This window comes from Anolis sagrei, chromosome 3 (genome assembly GCF_037176765.1).
Source record: "Anolis sagrei isolate rAnoSag1 chromosome 3, rAnoSag1.mat, whole genome shotgun sequence".
NCBI classification, from domain to species: domain Eukaryota; kingdom Metazoa; phylum Chordata; class Lepidosauria; order Squamata; family Dactyloidae; genus Anolis; species Anolis sagrei.
This window is the reverse complement of record NC_090023.1, coordinates 115,688,233-115,706,002: the sequence shown is the minus strand read 5'-3', so window position 1 is coordinate 115,706,002 and position 17,770 is coordinate 115,688,233. Positions and strand designations below refer to the sequence as shown.

At 37.5% G+C, this 17,770-nt stretch overlaps 1 protein-coding gene across 19 annotated transcripts in view; it reads right to left on the bottom strand.

Moving 5' to 3' along the window:
- The window catches only part of DOCK9 (dedicator of cytokinesis 9), a 139,699-nt gene that overhangs the window by 63,639 nt on the left and 58,290 nt on the right, over positions 1–17,770 (bottom strand). For all 19 annotated transcript variants that reach the window (XM_060769530.2, XM_060769535.2, XM_060769544.2 and 16 more), the window contains exons 3-12: positions 15,502–15,591; positions 12,798–12,880; positions 12,154–12,223; positions 9,828–9,923; positions 9,196–9,330; positions 7,500–7,674; positions 6,521–6,585; positions 1,527–1,601; positions 1,293–1,433; positions 93–296 (exon numbers count right to left, since the gene is read on the bottom strand). In XM_060769530.2, coding sequence (XP_060625513.2) covers positions 93–296; positions 1,293–1,433; positions 1,527–1,601; positions 6,521–6,585; positions 7,500–7,674; positions 9,196–9,330; positions 9,828–9,923; positions 12,154–12,223; positions 12,798–12,880; positions 15,502–15,591 — 1,134 coding nt within the window. The remainder of the gene's footprint in view (positions 1–92; positions 297–1,292; positions 1,434–1,526; positions 1,602–6,520; positions 6,586–7,499; positions 7,675–9,195; positions 9,331–9,827; positions 9,924–12,153; positions 12,224–12,797; positions 12,881–15,501; positions 15,592–17,770) is intronic.

Here is a 17,770-nt window from a genome sequence, read left to right as displayed (position 1 = left end):
CTACAAACAAGTGGTTTGATTTGATGAAATGGAAATTGTAATATGCACTTTTTCTGCAATTAAAACTGAAACAATGACATTGCTGTTCTTACCTGTTTGGGATACTGTAACATAATTTCTGGAATAACATCTTGAATCCTGTATAAACCATCACTGCTGCCATTCGGCAATTGCTGGGACACATTATCTAGCATGTGTCTCACTGTGTTATGATTCAAATCCACATGCAAGTCTGATGAAATCTTTCGATTGTATTTAATGTCAAACAATGACAAGGTGATGAAAAATGGCTCTACCTGGTCATTTGAAAATAATACAAGGAACAAGGTTAAAATCATGGCAAGCACTATTATACAATTCAAAGTGCTGGCGTTGGCCTTTAAAGCCCTAAACGGTTCCGGCCCAAGCTACCTATCCGACCGCATCTCGGCCTATGAACCCTCCAGGACTTTGAGATCTTCCGGGGAGGCCCTGCTCTCGATCCTGCCTGCTTCTCAAGCATGGCTGGCGGGGACGAGAGATAGGGCCTTCTCGGTGGTGGCTCCTCGGCTGTGGAACGCCCTTCGTACGGACATTAGACTAGCAACATCTCTAATGGTATTCCGCAAAAAAGTGAAGACCTGGTTGTTTGAGCAGGCGTTCAAATAATTAGTGCAATGATTGGTTAATGAACACTGGAATGGAACAATGGATGACGAATCTGGATCATGTTTTTGATGATAAGACGATAATGAATGGTTATTGTAGTAATTGTTATTAATTATGTAATGTGTTAGGTTATTAACTGTTTTTTATACTGTAGCATTGAATTTTTGCTCTTCTTATTTGTTGTGAACCGCTGTGAGTCGCCTTCGGGCTGAGAACAGCGGTATATAAGTAAGGTAAATAAATAAATAAATAAATAAATATATAAATATTATACTTGAAATAATAAACTACATGTAGAAAAATGGTTGCTGTATTATAGATTTATGAATGCAATAAAGTAGAATGGTATGCACTTTCTACTATATTTATACTGTAGAGTATATATTGAGAGCCAGAGAGAAAAATATATTTTAATACACTTTTAAAAACTGTACTTACTAAGGACTATGATATAAAATCCCAGCCATGTACACTGTCATGTATGTAAGGACTAACCCACGCCCATTAAGCTCTACAGTTTCTTCTCCCCCTTTTAACGGAATGATGGAACTCTAATAAACAATTATAGGTGAAATTAAGATACTTGTATTTCCTAAACACCCATTCATGCATCAGATATTTCATAATCCACAATTTCCACATACATTTGTTGTTGGTCCCTCCTCATTTTCAGCAACACAGCTTTGCAGATTGAAAGATAAGTCATTGCATTTCACCAGGATTTTCTTCCCAAATTTCTCTTCAAAAGGCTTTATTTCTGGTTCTATACCAGAGAAGTCAAGTTTCTTTAAAAGAAATAAAAGAAGTGTGAAAACCTTTTCTTTACAAAGAAAAAGAGTGCTGTGAAAAACCACCCACCATCTCTCCCTTTATCTAACCTGTGCATCTGGATCCAGTGCAAAGAGTTTAACCCTGCTTTCACTTTTGAATTTCATTTCAGTATCTCTGGAGCCCTGAAAAACAATGAAATAACCACTTTAAAATCAAAACACAGATAGAATCATAGAATCAAAGAGTTGGAAGAGACCTCATGGGCCATCCAGTCCAACCCCCTGCCAAGAAGCAGGAATATTGCATTCAAATCACCCCTGACAGATGGCCATCCAGCCTCTGCTTAAAAGCTTCCAAAGAAGGAGCCTCCACCACACTCCGGGGCAGAGAGTTCCACTGCTGAACAGCTCTCACAGTCAGGAAGTTCTTCCTAATGTTCAGATGGTATCTCCTCTCTTGTAGTTTGAAGCCATTGTTCCGCGTCCTAGTCTCCAAGGAAGCAGAAAACAAGCTTGCTCCCTCCTCCCTGTGGCTTCCTCTCACATATTTATACATGGCTATCATATCTCCTCTCAGCCTTCTCTTCTTCAGGCTAAACATGCCCAGTTCCCTAAGCCGCTCCTCATAGGGCTTGTTCTCCAGACCCTTGATCATTTTAGTCGCCCTCCTCTGGACATATTCCAGCTTGTCAATATCTCTCTTGAATTGTGGTGCCCAGAATTGGACACAATATTCCAGATGTGGTCTAACCAAAGCAGAATAGAGGGGTAGCAGAATAGAGGGGTAGATGTTTTAGGCACTATAAGTATGTCGTGCTTGTTATTACAGGAACCATCAATTTGTTAAATATTTCTAATAATATTTACTGTGATTTACAATGTAGACATACCTTGGTTAACAAAGTGTTTGACACCGAAACTCCTTTTTACAAACTCCCAGCCCCTCTTCTTCATAACTAAAATAATTATTCATCAGAATTGAGAAGAAGATGAAGAAGGCTAGGGAAATAGTCTTTTAGTGTTTTGGACTGCAGTGGCACGTCTGAAGTAAACAATGCAAGAAATCCTGAGTTTTGTGGATTCTGCTCTGGCCAATTCTATTGTAGCAGTGTGTGCCAGCTTCAAACAGGCAAGTTATACAGTAGCCAACTACAGAAATCTTTAGTGAACATGCATGAACAGCAAAATAGAAATAAAATGGGTTTGATTCAACATGTTGAACTGACGCCCTGTTAGTGAGCAAGAACCCATCCTTATTCTTCCCATGATATTTCTGCCTCTGGTACAGGCAGTCCTTGAGTTATGAACAAGATTGTTCTATACGTTTGTTCTTAAGTTGTATCCAAGTCAGAACATGTACATTTTTAAGTGCAACTCCAGATTTAAAGAAACTGTTTTTGCTTTGAATAGCACAGGGAAGGGTTAGCATCCCTGTAATGTTTGTTTTGCTGTTTGTGCTCCTGTTCAGAAGATTTCACCCCATTTCCCTGTGACAATTGTATTTTGAATATGTTGAGCTGTTGTGGAAACAACGATTGGTGATAAAACTTTAGTGGATGCTTATTTTCCCATAGATAAGCTTTACAGGAGTGAATTTCCCATTCTAGGGGTAGATTTCCTCTCACTCCTATTTGTAACTAGGAGTCAGATGTAAGTCAGACGTTTGGAACTTGGGGACTGCCTGATTGAAATGTCATGCCCAGGAACTCATCTGCTGTGTTAATTGTGGTGTGCCTGTACTTGCTAAGTATTTGTACAAAACTGTTACTCAACTGAATCAATTTTTTCCAGATCAGGAGGACTCCTATCAGCAGATGGTAGAAAAGACCAAGGGCCTGAGTAGCATGACTCTGAAATTACATGGATGACCTTGGATTCCATAAAATCTGAGCATGGATGCCACTTGGCATCCTGAAATCATTTACATTATTTACTATAATTTCAGTGTCATACCAATAATACCATCTCCATTTTATTCCCTCTAAATGCATTTACAATTACTTCTTTCTCTTAGGATTTCATTGCCTTGATTCTATGCAATGTTAATGGGATGAGTAAGTTTAGATTAAAACTGTTGTTAAAATATCAACAACTAATTGACAACATTGTGGATTTAACCTCTAAAAAAAAAAACAACTTTTCTCCAGTTCGCATGTATTCTTCTGACCTCTCTTCTGCATCTTTCATTCTATATCCTTTTAGATTATTTTACATAGCACTCTTTGACGTTAACCTATCACCCTTGTTTTTCTTCTGTTTCTCCAAAGTACCAAAAGGATAACACTGTCAAGAGTGTGAGAAGTCATAAAACAATAAAGTGAGAAGGGGTGGTTGAGCCACAGAAACAAGATTTTAAAAGTACTTTGAAAAAAAATTATTGATCCATATAAGTTTAGAAATTTAACGAAAGACATTATGAAGTGAACAAGAAATACATAACAGCTGAAACGAAGGATGAGATATAAAAAGTAGCATACTTTTCATTCACCCACATATTCAGTTTTACACACTCATTCAGTAACTAAGGCTATTTTTGCAAATTCTGCACACAATTTATTTTTATTCTAAAACACCGCCTTCTTGACCAACATACATCCTGACTAAAATTATTTTAGTTTAAAACAGTAAAATGACAATGACTGGAGAAGACTTGGCATCACTATAAGTGAGGATGGCACCTTGAACTCTACAAGGAATTCTTCACTCAATCTGGTTATGAAAGGGAACAAATGTGCATCTTGCAAGTACAAAATGTATCACCAAATCTACAACAAATTGGGATACCATTTATTAATAGAAAATGTTTGCTTCTGTGCGAGGGAAAAAAAATAAAACACACCAATGGCAAAAATTTAATATAGTTTTAAAGGACCCCGGTATTCTGTGAACAAAAAATAAAATGCATGTCAACAGCATAAAAAGTGCACAGGCTTAAATGCAGAGCAAAGCAGTACATAAGAAAAACTCAGATACTAAAATAACTCCTTGAGTTCATGGAACAGGAAGTAGCATTTGTGGCACTAAGATTAGATATAATAAGCAGGTGTTAAACTCCCAAGGAGCAGCCTAAACCCAATGATTTACTACACACCATTTTATAGTGCGTCTATTAAAAGGTACGGTTTTGGAGTGTGTCACATTGGATGATCTCTATCCAACTTTACTTGCATTAACAAAATGTATTTTAATACATTGAAAAATAAAATCAGCTTTGCAAAATAATCATTGACATTTAAAGGTATTGTAAGGTTCTGTTACTGTGTATAATCCAAAGGTAGGCAACCTGTAACCCTCCAGATGCTGGACTATAGTACCAAGCAGTCCTTATGCAGGCAACGATGAAGGATAATGGGAGTTACAGTCTAATATAATATGGTGGGCAATAGATTGCTTATCCCCTAGGACATTGCTATCTGCTCAGTGTGTATGTTCTGCCTGTATGGGCCATAAAATAGCATAAATGTACTCTGCCAATCTTCTTGATCCTGGTTAGTGGACATCACTCTAAATATCATGTTAATGCAAATCATGTTAATTACCCTATTTATGATTTATTTATTTCCAGCATGTCTAACCTTGAGGGGGGACTCAGGGTGGCTTACAACCAGCAACAATTCAATGCTACAACATACAAAAACTATAAACAACTATAACAACAATTTAAAACCATAAATAAAACATTGAGTTAAAACAAATTAAACATTATTATCAAACCACATAGCCATTTCCAGTCCGATTCAACATTCAAAGTGCTGTCATGCCTGCTGCCCCAAAGCCTGGAACATTGGGGGCAGGGGGATAACCAATAAACATTTGTGGATCAAGGTAAGCTGGGACTCCACTGAAATTGTGCTTCAATTTTAAAGGGCAACCACTTATTTTATTCCTAGTCTCAGAGTCACCTTGGAACAGCTTAATCTTCAAAGATCCTTTTCATGGAGTAAAGGGAGGGGGGTGGTGATCCATTCTTATTGATTCATTGATTAATTCTGTCTATTATTAAATATATATATACCCCTAAACTTCCAGTGCATTTCAAATATTCAAGGTAGGCATTTATCTCTTTTAAGCATGGTGTTCATCCAGCAAAAGGAGGAGTATAGCTCATTACAAGCAATTTCACAGATGGCTGCATAGGTCACCATTTGCCACAGCGCAAATAAGGAACTTAAGGGAAGTAGAATTCTACCAAAAAATGCACATGCTAATATGGCCATGGTCAAGATTTATCTTACTGATATTCCTGCATAGTTACATGAAAGGAAGAAGCACTGTTAAGATACACAGTTTGTACTGTCAGTAAGCTCAAAGAAACCATCTTTATCAAGGCAGGTTCAAGATTAGAAAGTTCCTTTCAAAATACTTTTTCTCATTTAAAAAGATGAAAATAATTCCAGTGTAAAGACAGGAATGTAAAGGTCATCATATATTCTGAAGCAGCAAAAAATGAAAGTACTGATGATCAGAGGCTATAGTTGATGAGTCACAAATCTGAAATTATCACTTCAGTTTAAACTTCCAAATCTTGCTTTAGCTAAATGCGGCTTGCTGTTCAGACTCACTACATTCTTTATAATAAAGTTCAAGAAAACTGAAGAAATTAATCACATTTATTTAATTAGCTAACTTGAAACCCAAATTTTTCTCCACTAGACATTAGATATTCTCTTCTGCTACAGTCTCACTATTTTCCGTATATTACTGTGGTCAAAATTATTTGAAAACAGAAAAAGCACCAGAGAAGGAGCCTAGCTTTCCTAGAGAGGGAGTTTCAAAGAATGGAAGCATCCATGGCACAGACCTTCTCCCATGTTCCCTCCATCCAGATATGATCTTAGAGCTATGGGAAGATATGATCCTTCACGTAGCCTGTGACTAAGGTAGTGTTTATGTTAGGGAGGGAAAAGGAATAGAGAAAACCACATAACATTGCCTTTTGGTTTTAAGTACTGCTTTAAAGATTTCAAAAATGCAATTTCCTATAAATAGCCAGCAAAATTCTGATATCAGTACAAAATAAATACAAGAACAACACTTCACTCTTAGTTAAGCGGAGAACTGCTTCACTAACAAATGAAGCTGGAAAATGAAAAAATGCATACCTTGATATTTTCAGGAAGAAAGTCCAAACTGGATGATGAGCTGTCCATCTTGCCTTGCTCATCATCTGGAAAAATTTAAGAGTAGTTATAAAAGCCCACTACTGACTAAAGTAAATTGCTACAATCAATTTTTTCCCCTCATTTTCAAGTTACTATTTAGGGGATGAGGTACTAGAGCTTTACATTCTTCTGCAGTAGTTAAGAACTAATCCAAATGAGACACCATGAGATATTGGACTATATCCACCTATAGCTTTCTCTAGTATAAATAATGCCTTACAGATTTTCATTAGCTCATTCAGATGTTACTTCAAAATAATCCCTGAAGAGAAAATGCATGTTATTTCACAGAACCTAATATTTTCTTTTAATAATTTATATCTTGCCTTTACATATTATTGAATGAGTTGATGCATGTTTTCAACATGGATTAAACAAATAGACGATGAATAGCTGTGCCATCAGCACTCACTAATTCTAGGTGGATGAAATCTCATGTTCAGACATATGAGCACTTCTGTATATCTGATAATGGAGTAAAGCAACAATAAGAGAAGCATGGTGCTATCAGGCACACCTAAAAGCTTTAAAGGTGTCTATAGCTAGCCACTGTAGGAAATAAAAGCTGGTTGAGATTCACCTTTCATCTCATCATTTTCCATCTCCTTTAATTGGCAATATGGTGAAGCCAAGAAAAATGTTGTACCTCAAAACATAAGTAGTCAACTAGGCCTACAGCAGGATGAGGCAGGGCATTACAAGGTGAAAACAGAAAGATAACACAACACAACTAAAATACATACAATAAGATACACACAGTATGAAATAGTCCTTTCACAGTCTCATGGTAAAGACTGAGTACAGGATGGTAATGTTGGCTATCATCTGCACAAAATAATATAGTATATAATGGAGACTATGAATTTCAACTTTAGCAAATTCATTTGTTCAAATTATTTAGCAAAATAAGTAGACTTACCATCATGGGAATCTCCATTTCTTTTTTCTTGCATTGCAGCTTCAAAATTTAATTGGAGAATTTTGTTCAGAGTTGCAATCCATTCTTCCATTTCTATTTCACTGTCTGCTGCAAGAAGATAGCTGCTCTTGTCTTGCATTTTGAGCTCAAAAGCAAAACGTCGGACTTTGTTGTTCTGCAATATAATAATTCTCATACTAGTTGCAGTAGCTTTATTTTTCCTCCTTCTCCAAAATTTCCCTATGCATTATTCTGTGTTATTTAATACACCATTATAACTCTAGTTAGATTTGTATTATGGGAAAGAAATCAAAAAAATAACATTTAGTACATTAAATGGAAAGGAACAATTTAAGCTTCAGCTTAAAAAAGGCAAAGAGGGAGTTTTGCATGGGTATTTGGTGGGGCAGTTTTGAAGGGGAAACCTAGAGTTTTGTTTCAGTGCCTATTTAAGATGACTGAATATGGATTATGAGGAAGCTGATGCAGTCACCTCCAACAGCTGTCCATGTTTGTATTCTCCCTGAAAGATGTGGATAGCTACAGTTGCTTCACTACAAGTTGATGGACCTGTTGCAAGAGAAGGTTTAGCTGCTTGAGGTCTGTGTATCTACTCTTTGGTATATTAGGGAGCATGAAGCTTTCTTGTACAAAAAACAGCAGATTATCCTTGATGAGGCAAACACAGGGGATGTCTCTGAGGAGTAAGCAATTTTAATGCTTTTCTTTGTTAATTCATGATTTTTACCTTAAAGCTAATGTACTTCAGAGTTGTTTTCCCTTTCTAACTGAGAAATTTTCTGTGACCCCAGGTATATAAAACAGGTATATAAATCAGACATTTCCTGAAAATAAATCAGCATTTTCAAGGCTTACTAAACAAGGCTGATTTTCTTTTCTGTAGAGCATTTTTTCCCAGAGCACACTGTAAACACTGCATGTTGTTGCTAACAGATTTGTGTGAAACCTTTTACTGTTGCCAATGTTTTGTGACCCCCACCATTGAGCTAAGGGCACCACATTTGGGATAGAGATTCTGCAATTTCTACCATAATAAATGCTCCAAAACTGCAGAATAAATGCAGTAAAAACATTTCCAAGTCTGTTCCACTAGCAACATTCACAATGTTGTTTGAATAAACCAAATACTTTAGCACACAGATGTGAATTACTCCCTTTTTCATCTTTGTTACTGGCAAGGTTCCAACTAAAGCTTGTGTTGTGCTTTTCTTCAAATGATTGTTTTTAAAAAAAAATAACAAAAAAGTTAATTCTGTAAAGGTCAACAGCTATGAATGTGATCTGGCTCCTACAACTTAAATCCCACACAAGAAGTTATGCAAAACATCTCTTAGTAATATTATAGTACTACTTATGCTTCTGTTAAATCTTAAACTGCCTTGTATGAACTATTTTTTTAATTGTTGATTTCTAAATAGTACATTACCAACAATTCTAGATGAGCTGTAGCAACACTAATAATTCTTCTGAAAACAGAAGAACATCATTTTAGATCATTTGAGACATAAAATATTTTTATATGCTTTGCTCTTTAGTCAATATTTAGGATGACAGAAATAAATAGTTTTAAAATTCAGTGTTATAGTAATAATGAGAGGCAAAATGAATATGCAAATTTAAGCTTGTACAGTATAAAATCAAAGTAATGTATTAAATAACATTGTGTCCTGTTTACCTGGACCACTCCCATGCAGGAATCCAAAAATATTGATCCTTTTGGTTCTTTAGATATTTTCTCATCTTTGTAGAAATTGAGGTTATATGATCCATCACCAAGTTGGAGCAAGTGAAAAAATCTTCTTTTAAATGACTGGTTAGGAAGGAAAGTTTACATTATAATCCAAACTAACAAAACAAACTATAATATAACTTCAAAACTTCAGGAGATTGACAAATTAACAATGTTTTAAAGAGAAAAATGGAGAACATTTTTTACAAACATGAAAAATAATTGGGTCTGGAAATAACTTTTAGACTTTGGCAAAATAAATAGTTGTGTTTATCTGTAGAAGTAATACTGAAAGTAAAAAAAAAAGCGTAAGAAATGTATGGTGTTTTTTTTTTTACAATTGTAGAGGACAAAGTGCATGTATAGATTCAATAATAATAATAATAATAATAATAATAATAATAATAACAACTTTATTCTTATATCTCACCTCCATCTCCCCAAAGGGGCTTGGGATGGCTTACATGGGGACCAAGCCCAATATAAACAAAAGTTACAAGTAACACAATTAAAAACATATAACAGTAAAATGTATTAAAACAGTAAAACCAATAAAGTGTAAGATTCAATTCATGTACCCTCATTGTAACACTGATAGCACTGTTCATGTTCCCCTTGTACAGCCATCCTTGCTTTGTAATTCCTCCCTTCTGGGATCCTAGAGATGCAGCATCCTTTTTTTAAGGGAAAGATTACAATAAGATTAATGCATATTTGGGTCCTTTGCACAAGCAAACCATACTTTTTCTGTTAATTATTATTGAAAACTATGTATGAAAAAGCCAAATTGCAAAGAAAGTGTACAGCAAGTCCATTAACTTCTCGCAGACCTACTGATCTACTCACATTTGCATGTTTTCGAACTTCTAGATTGGCAGAAGTTGGGGCTAACAGTGGGAGCTCACCCTGCTCCCCAGATTCCAACTGCCAATCTTTTGGTCAGCAAGCTCAGCAGCTCAGCACTTTAACCCACTGCACCACCAGGGGCTCAGGAAAGTAGGTAAAGGTAAAGGTTTTCCCCTGACATTAAGTCCAGTCGTGTCCAACTCTGGGGTGTGGTGCTCATCTCCATTTCTAAGCCGAAGAGCCAGCATTGTCCGTAGACACCTCCAAGGTCATGTGGCTGGCATGACTGCATGGAGCGCCATTACCTTCCCACCAGAGCAGTACCTATTGATCTACTCACATTTGCATGTTTTCGAACTGCTAGGTTGGCAGAAGCTGTGGCTGACAGCGGAAGCTCATGCCGCTCCCTGGATTCGAACCTACGACCTTTTGGTCAACAAGCTCAGCAGCTCAGCGCTTTAACTCACTGAGCCACCGGGAAAAGAGTTTAGAGGTTGCAAGTATCCCCAGGGCTCATCCGCTGTTAGTCCGATTCGAATCACCAACCCTTCAATCAGCAAGTGCAGCAGCTCAGCAGTTTAACCTGCTGCACCACCAGAAGGCCCCAGCATGCTCATTACTTATCCATTTCTCATAACTCACCCTTCAACTTAGCTAATGGTATAGCCTGAAATTCTCTGTCCATCTGACACAGAACAATGGCAACTGATCCATAAGGCTCCTGTTAGCCAGAGTCAAATTATCTTACATTTCCAAGGACTAGATAAGGATTTGTGGGAACTTCTGATGTGTGAGAACTTAGAAGCTATGTGCACAGGGTAAATACAGTGATACAGTAATAAAGAAATGAAGAAGAGAAGGAGAGCCGATTTCTGCCAACACTGTTGGTAAGCAACATCAGATACACAATATAATAAAGCCATTCATGGTTTTAATTTGAAACTCAACTGTACAAAAGGGTGTTTCAAATTGGAACAAAGATGAAATTCAAGATATGCATTTCATTGTTGACAATTATGCCAACTATATTCGAGTGTTTGGTGTTACCATGGCAGTTTTACATGTAGTTCCATCAGTGCATAAGACAGGATATGAAAACCAAACATGCACTGTGAACTTTGAATGCACTTCAGACCATGTCATCTGTTAAATCAATAGAAGGCACATAATTATGTAGCTTTTTACAACAGAAAGTCACTTCCTGGTTCCTGTTGATCAGGTCATTTCCCCATCCTGATTGAACATGGGGCATGATTTGCTTTTTCAACTCTTTAAAAAGTCAAGAAGAAACTACTGCCTGCTGATAAGCAGAATTATTGTTGTGTCAAACAATACAATAAGCATACATAAGATGTTGAAGTAGGCAAGCATTTTATTTGTTTTGACACCCCCCCCCCCTTCACCAAAGCAAGTTGTACTGAGATTTGATAAAACCTCCTCTTATTTTGACTCCAAATTGGAAATACATAATCCAAGTGCCAGAGTGACTCAAACAGGTGAGAGAGGAAAGTAGGCAGACATTCTCTCCTTTTCCCCTTTCCAAATAATGCTGATACTTTTGTCTGCATCAGCAAAGGTGACAAGTCAACCAGGAATTCTTCCAAGTTCTGTGGCCATCATCAAGATGGTTAAAGTAAGGGCAGCCGTCCAATGGTGATGAACTTGGTTTGGTCTCTCTGGACAGTGTGGACTCTCCCCTGCTATGGCAGTGACACAGAAGCAGCCAGTGTGGACTCCCTCTGTATTGAGCAAGTACTCTAATCCAGATCAGCCCCATGGTATGTGGCCAGTGTAGATACGCCCCTAACTAGGTAGAACCAGGAACTGAGATCAATGTAGCTCCCATAAGCAGAAAATACAATAACTAATTCGCATAGATTCTGCTTCTCAAGTAGAAGATTGTAAAACAGTGCAATAAGATAACAATTTTAAATTATTTCAGAGTACAATTCTAACTCTTTAGACAAAATTTATTTTGGTATTCTTATGTAAGATTATTTGAGACACTATTGTATTACAAAAATATGAAGTGACAAGGAAGAAAAATCATATGCTTACCTCATCTTTATCGACCTCTTCATCAACTTCATAAACATGAACAGGAAGTTTATCTAATTTGGTCCCTTTACTAAAAAGAAGAAAAACCACATCTCAAATAGTCTATATCCGACTAACAGCATATATACATAAGAGGGCTGCAGCTTGCCAATAATGTGAATGCAAAGTAAAATACAGACAAGGTTTTTTTTTCATACAATGTTCCCAAGTAGTGGGAATACTGCAGCACTTGGCATGGGGAGAAATACCCATGCCATTAACTTTACAATATTAATTACAAAGGCAAGAATAAGAAATTTCTTATCCTTTATTTATCTCTATTCCCATGATCTGTAAAAACAGGATTATCAACAGAACAAAAGCTGCCGATATCATACAAACATGCATCCATAAACATAACACAGTCATGCAACGGGATGCATAGCCAAGGACTGCTGCCATCATACTATTCCTTGTATTTTAACAGGACACTCTTGAGTACATACAAAGTAAATATGCATATCCTAAATGCTACAGATGTCAAACAAAGTCAGGAAGTTCAGCTGCACTTAGTGGCAAATAAAGCAACTTCTGATTTGCTACTGAAAATTTCCAATCTTTCTGCAATTACAGAAACCATATACATGTTAGAAAACCTTACTCACTTTGGAAGCTGTCGAAACTCTCCTGAGTAATCTTCAAATTTGTAATTTACAACATGCCAGTCAGAGTTGTATGTTTTAATGCACTTTACAAAGAGAAAATAAATAGATATTTAATTAATAGTCTTCAAAGAATAATGTGGGTTACTTAGAACAGCAAGAATTTGTCTTGATTTAAATGATGTTTTTTGAACTGTGCCTTTAAAAGTGTGTGAGTTAAAAGAACAAAGGTCAACTGGGTTTCTTTATTATAAATGAATATAATTCGCATTATTAAAAATAAAACGTGCACTGGCATTTATATAAGAAGAATGCACCAATAAATTATATGCACACTGTCTCAAATATACCATTTGAAAAAAGATTGCATTGCTCCAAACTGGATACACAATGCTATATGCGTACACTTTCAGCATAATCTTACTCTTCAGTCAGAGGAAGCATATTTTTACTCCACCCTTGCTAGGCTAACACAACAATTCTCATTTATTTTGGCTCCAACACAAGTTTCTCTTGTATGTTGGTCAAGGTTTTAAAGGCACATATGAAGCTGATTTTTCATAAAAAAGAGAATTTAGTACCTTTCCTAGCCAGATAAGTAGAGATAAAGTGTAAGTCATGCAATTATCAACTTGAAAGTCACATTATTTTTAAAAAAGGTCTAATAACAACACAGTTGAAAGCGAAAACTATAAAAGGTAAATAGTTGGTCGAATATTGATCTGCTGAGATCCCAGTTATTGGTAGCAATATACTGAAGCCCATATACTGAAAATAGCAAGGATCTGGGGTACAACAAATGAGAAGAATTTTCTTATCGCAGTACAAGCATACTGCACTAACCCTTAGAATGTTTACCTAAATGATGCCAGAAATATCTTTTTCTGGCATTTAAGGATAAGGATGTCACCCTAGAACAACACTCCAGATGGCTGGAGTGCTGCTCCCATCATTCCTGACAGGGCCATGCCAGAAATAAATTCTCTTCCATCAAGCTGGATGTAAGTTTCTTACATATGGAATATTTTTAGATTCAAATGATGGACTATTTTGCTTTTTCAAGGTCTAGTAAGTGCGTGGGTGGTATGTGTAGAAATATTTAATAAAGTATGTGTTACACTCTTCTGTTTTATCACGATAATAGTGAAAGTGTATGGTTGAGTGCTATCAATCTGGAAAGAAAATACTAAAAAACTAAAAGTAGTTTCTACACACCTGTTGATGTATACAAATTTAAATTAAAATAAAATACTTATGTTAAAAATACCCATGGCCTGGCAAAGATCTGTGGAATTGTAACACATATTATAAAGATCCCATTGGTGCCAATGAATTTTGATTTTTATGCTTATTTGCTGCAGCAGATGTGATTCTGAGAAGGAAAACACTGGGGCAGGAAAGATTAGCATACATTTCAACCCATGCAGTTTCTCACAACTGACTTAAATGATACAGTAAATGCAGGCCCTTCCAGACAGGCCCAAAATGCAAGACCTGCCTCACTCTTTACCTGAAACATAAGGCTGATGTGGTTCTCTATGGTGCCTGGCATGAGGAAATGGCATGTCAGGAGCTGAGGGGGATTTCCCTCCTCCCCACTCCTGACACATCATTACCAAACATCAGAAGGACTGTAGAGAGAGGTTTGTGCTGCTGGCAGGCCTCTCGGAAAGTTTGGGAGCCAAAATGGGGGGATGGAGGGGGGCTAGATGGCATCCTGGGTCAACCTAAGAGTTATTGGACCACAATGTTTGGATTGAGTTAGATGATGTTTTTAACTCAGCAAACTGTCTTTTATATGTGTTTTATATCTTATTTATTATGTATGTTATTTTTAAAAATGTTATTTCTTATGTAGCATTGAATCTTTGGTGTTGTTAACCATTCTGAGTCCCTCCACGGAGGTAGAGAAGAACGGGATATAAAAGTTCTAAATAGATAAATAATAAATAACCTTTGTTGATCTAGGATGCCATCAAGCCACCCCTCCCAGGAAGGCCTGGGATTTGGGTTGTGGGTGGAGACTACAACCCAAGAGGAAGCAGGTTGTTTTAACCTGCTTCCTCTCAGGTTTTAGTATAGTGTAGAAGAACCCCACATCTCTGTTAATGATGAAAATATTTGAGAGCATTGATGGAAGAATGAAAAGTGAGTTCTGAGGTTTCTTCACAGTAAGGACTGTGTTAATATTAGTAGGTCATGGTAAAGTGAAATTAAGAGTGAAGGGACCCTAAGGCATGAAGTTAATAATAATAAACCTCATTTCCCTTGTTTTTGTTAGGTCAAAGGAAACAACAAAGGGCTATATTTTCTACTTACTGCTCTACAACAAAATAATAAAATGCAGGGATGTCAGTCAGTTTTCCAAAGTTGCAGGGTGTACATAGCACAGAAGGAGAGGCCTAAGACAAGGCAGTGAAAAAAGTGGGGGAGGGGAAGCATCTCACACCATTTACTCTCTTATTGCAATAAGAGACAACTGAATAGCAATCTAAGGAACTAAGGAAATTGTGAGACATTTTTGTAATTTGGGGCTTTTTGGTGAAAAAACTTTTTTTCTCTGCAGAACAATTTTAGTTTTTGTATAAAAATCATTTTTCATAAAAGAAGAGTACAAAAAGAGTCAGAAAAATATGCATTGCTCTCATTCTAATTTGCTACAACAGAAAATTATACAAACCGATCAAGTAGCATACACAACTATTACCTCAGTTACAAATAGACTCTGAGCTTCTTTCTCTGCATTATCAGGAACTGTAGAGCATAAATATCGATGCTGTCGCTTCAATATTGCTGTCTTTAATGAAAGGGAAAAACACAATTAATGACAAAAAGAGTTCTACTAAATGCAGCATAATCCCATCCATGCTTTGATAAGTAACCATTGTTAATTGTCTTTCTTTTATAGATATATTTTTTCTAAAGAATATAAAAATACTGTAACAGGTATATTCATTATCAATAAGAATAATAAACTTTATTTATATCCCACCACCATCTCCCCGAAGGGACTCAGGGCAGCTCACAAGGCACTCCAGGGTGCACATATAATATACAACAGGTAAAACTGTACAAAAGTTTAAAACAAGTCACATAAAATTATAACAACAACCCCTATCAACACATGTGGCATAAAAACAAAATAATACAATTTTAAAACAACAATAGATAAAATTAACTGCCGTCAATTCACAAGTGCCAATACTTATTTATGGTATCCTCAATGAGTGGATAATAGCCACTTGATTCATTAAGAGCCACATCCACTGTTTTAGTGTGGTGAAATGTGTTCCACACTGGGCATGCGTACTCAGCAGCAGAGTAGCATAGCGCAAGGGCAGATGTCTTCACTGTATCTGGTTGTGATCCCCAGGTTGTGCCAGTCAGCTTTCGTATGATATTGTTTCTAGCACCAACTTTTTGTTTGATGTTCAGGCAGTGCTTCTTGTAGGTCAGAGAACGGTCCAGAGTGACACCCAGGTATTTGGGTGCGCTGCAATGCTCCAGTGGGATTCCTTCCCAGGTGATCTTCAGAGCTCGGGATGCTTGTCTGTTCTTAAGGTGAAAGGCACATGTCTGTGTTTTAGATGGATTAGGGATTAGTTGGTTTTCCCTGTAATAGGCAGTTAGAGCACCTAGAGCTTCGGAGAGCTTCTGTGTTCAACCATCTCAAAGCTCCCTGCTTGAGCGGTAATGGCACGATCATCAGCATAGATGAAACTCTCTGTCCCTTCTGGCAGTGGCTGGTCATTTGTGTAGATGTTGAACATGGACGGAGCGAGCACACTCCCCTGAGGCAGGCCGTTCTTCTTTTTCCGCCATCTGCTTCTCTGGCCCTGGAACTCAACAAAAAAGCTCCTGTTTTGTAGCAGGTTTCCTATGAGACGGGTGAGATGGTGGTCCTTTGTGGTATTATACATTTTTCTCAGGAGGAAATGATACTGTGGTTCACAGTATCATAAGCTGCTGACAGGTCTATGAAGCTCCTGTGATCTGCTGCTTTTCAAAGCCATCTTCTATGTGCTGAGTCAGGTTCAGCACTTGCGATGTGCAGCTTTTGCCTTTCCTGAAGCCAGCTTGCTGTGGAATCAGACATGGGTCTATTTTTTCCATAATTCTATGCAGAATAAGTCTCTCCAGAACTTTGTAGAGGTGGCACAGCAGGGAGATTGGTCTGTAGCTTTTTGGATCATTACGGTCTTTGCCTGGCTTCAAGATGGCTATGACTCTTGCTTTCCTCCAGATTTTGGGGATCTGACAGGATGCGGTGCAGTTGTTCATCAGCTCCAGTAACCAGCACTTTGCTTTTGGGCCAAAGTTCTTGATTTGTTCCATCCGTAGATCATCCAAGCCAGCTGCTTTGCCATTCTTACATTTTTTTTGAGAGCCATGTCCAATTCAGTAGATGTAAAGGGTTCGTGAAGGTTGTTGTTCTCAATCTCTTGTTGTCTGGCTATCGGTTTCTTTCCTAATTTGGTGGCAAGGTTGGGTTTCCCGTTCTTCAAGAGTTGGTGTGCTATCTGATCTGCCTTTATGTTGGCATGGGTATTAGTTTGTGAGGGGTCGTTGCTCAACCGTCTTAGCAACCTCCACGCCTTCTGGCTGCTCCTGCCCATGTCGACCTCTGTGATCAGCTTGATCCACTGTTCTTTCTTGGCTTCAGAGATGGAGGACACAATGTTCTGCGCTGCCTGAAGAGTCTGCTCACTAAATGGGTCTTCGTTGTGTAGCCTGTAATAGTTTTCCAACAAGGCAGCTGTTTCAAGAGTAATGCCCTGAAGGTAGTTGGTTCTGCAGCCTCTCGGTATCGAGGCCCGTGAGCAGGTTTTCACGATTTCAATAAAATGTTCTTATTCCTCAGGGATTGGTGCGACCGATGTGATCATGTTATCTAACACCGGTATTGCACCACCTGACATCCGCCGGGAAGTAGCAGCCAATAGTGAAAGGACCAAGGCAGAGACATCTCCAGCTCA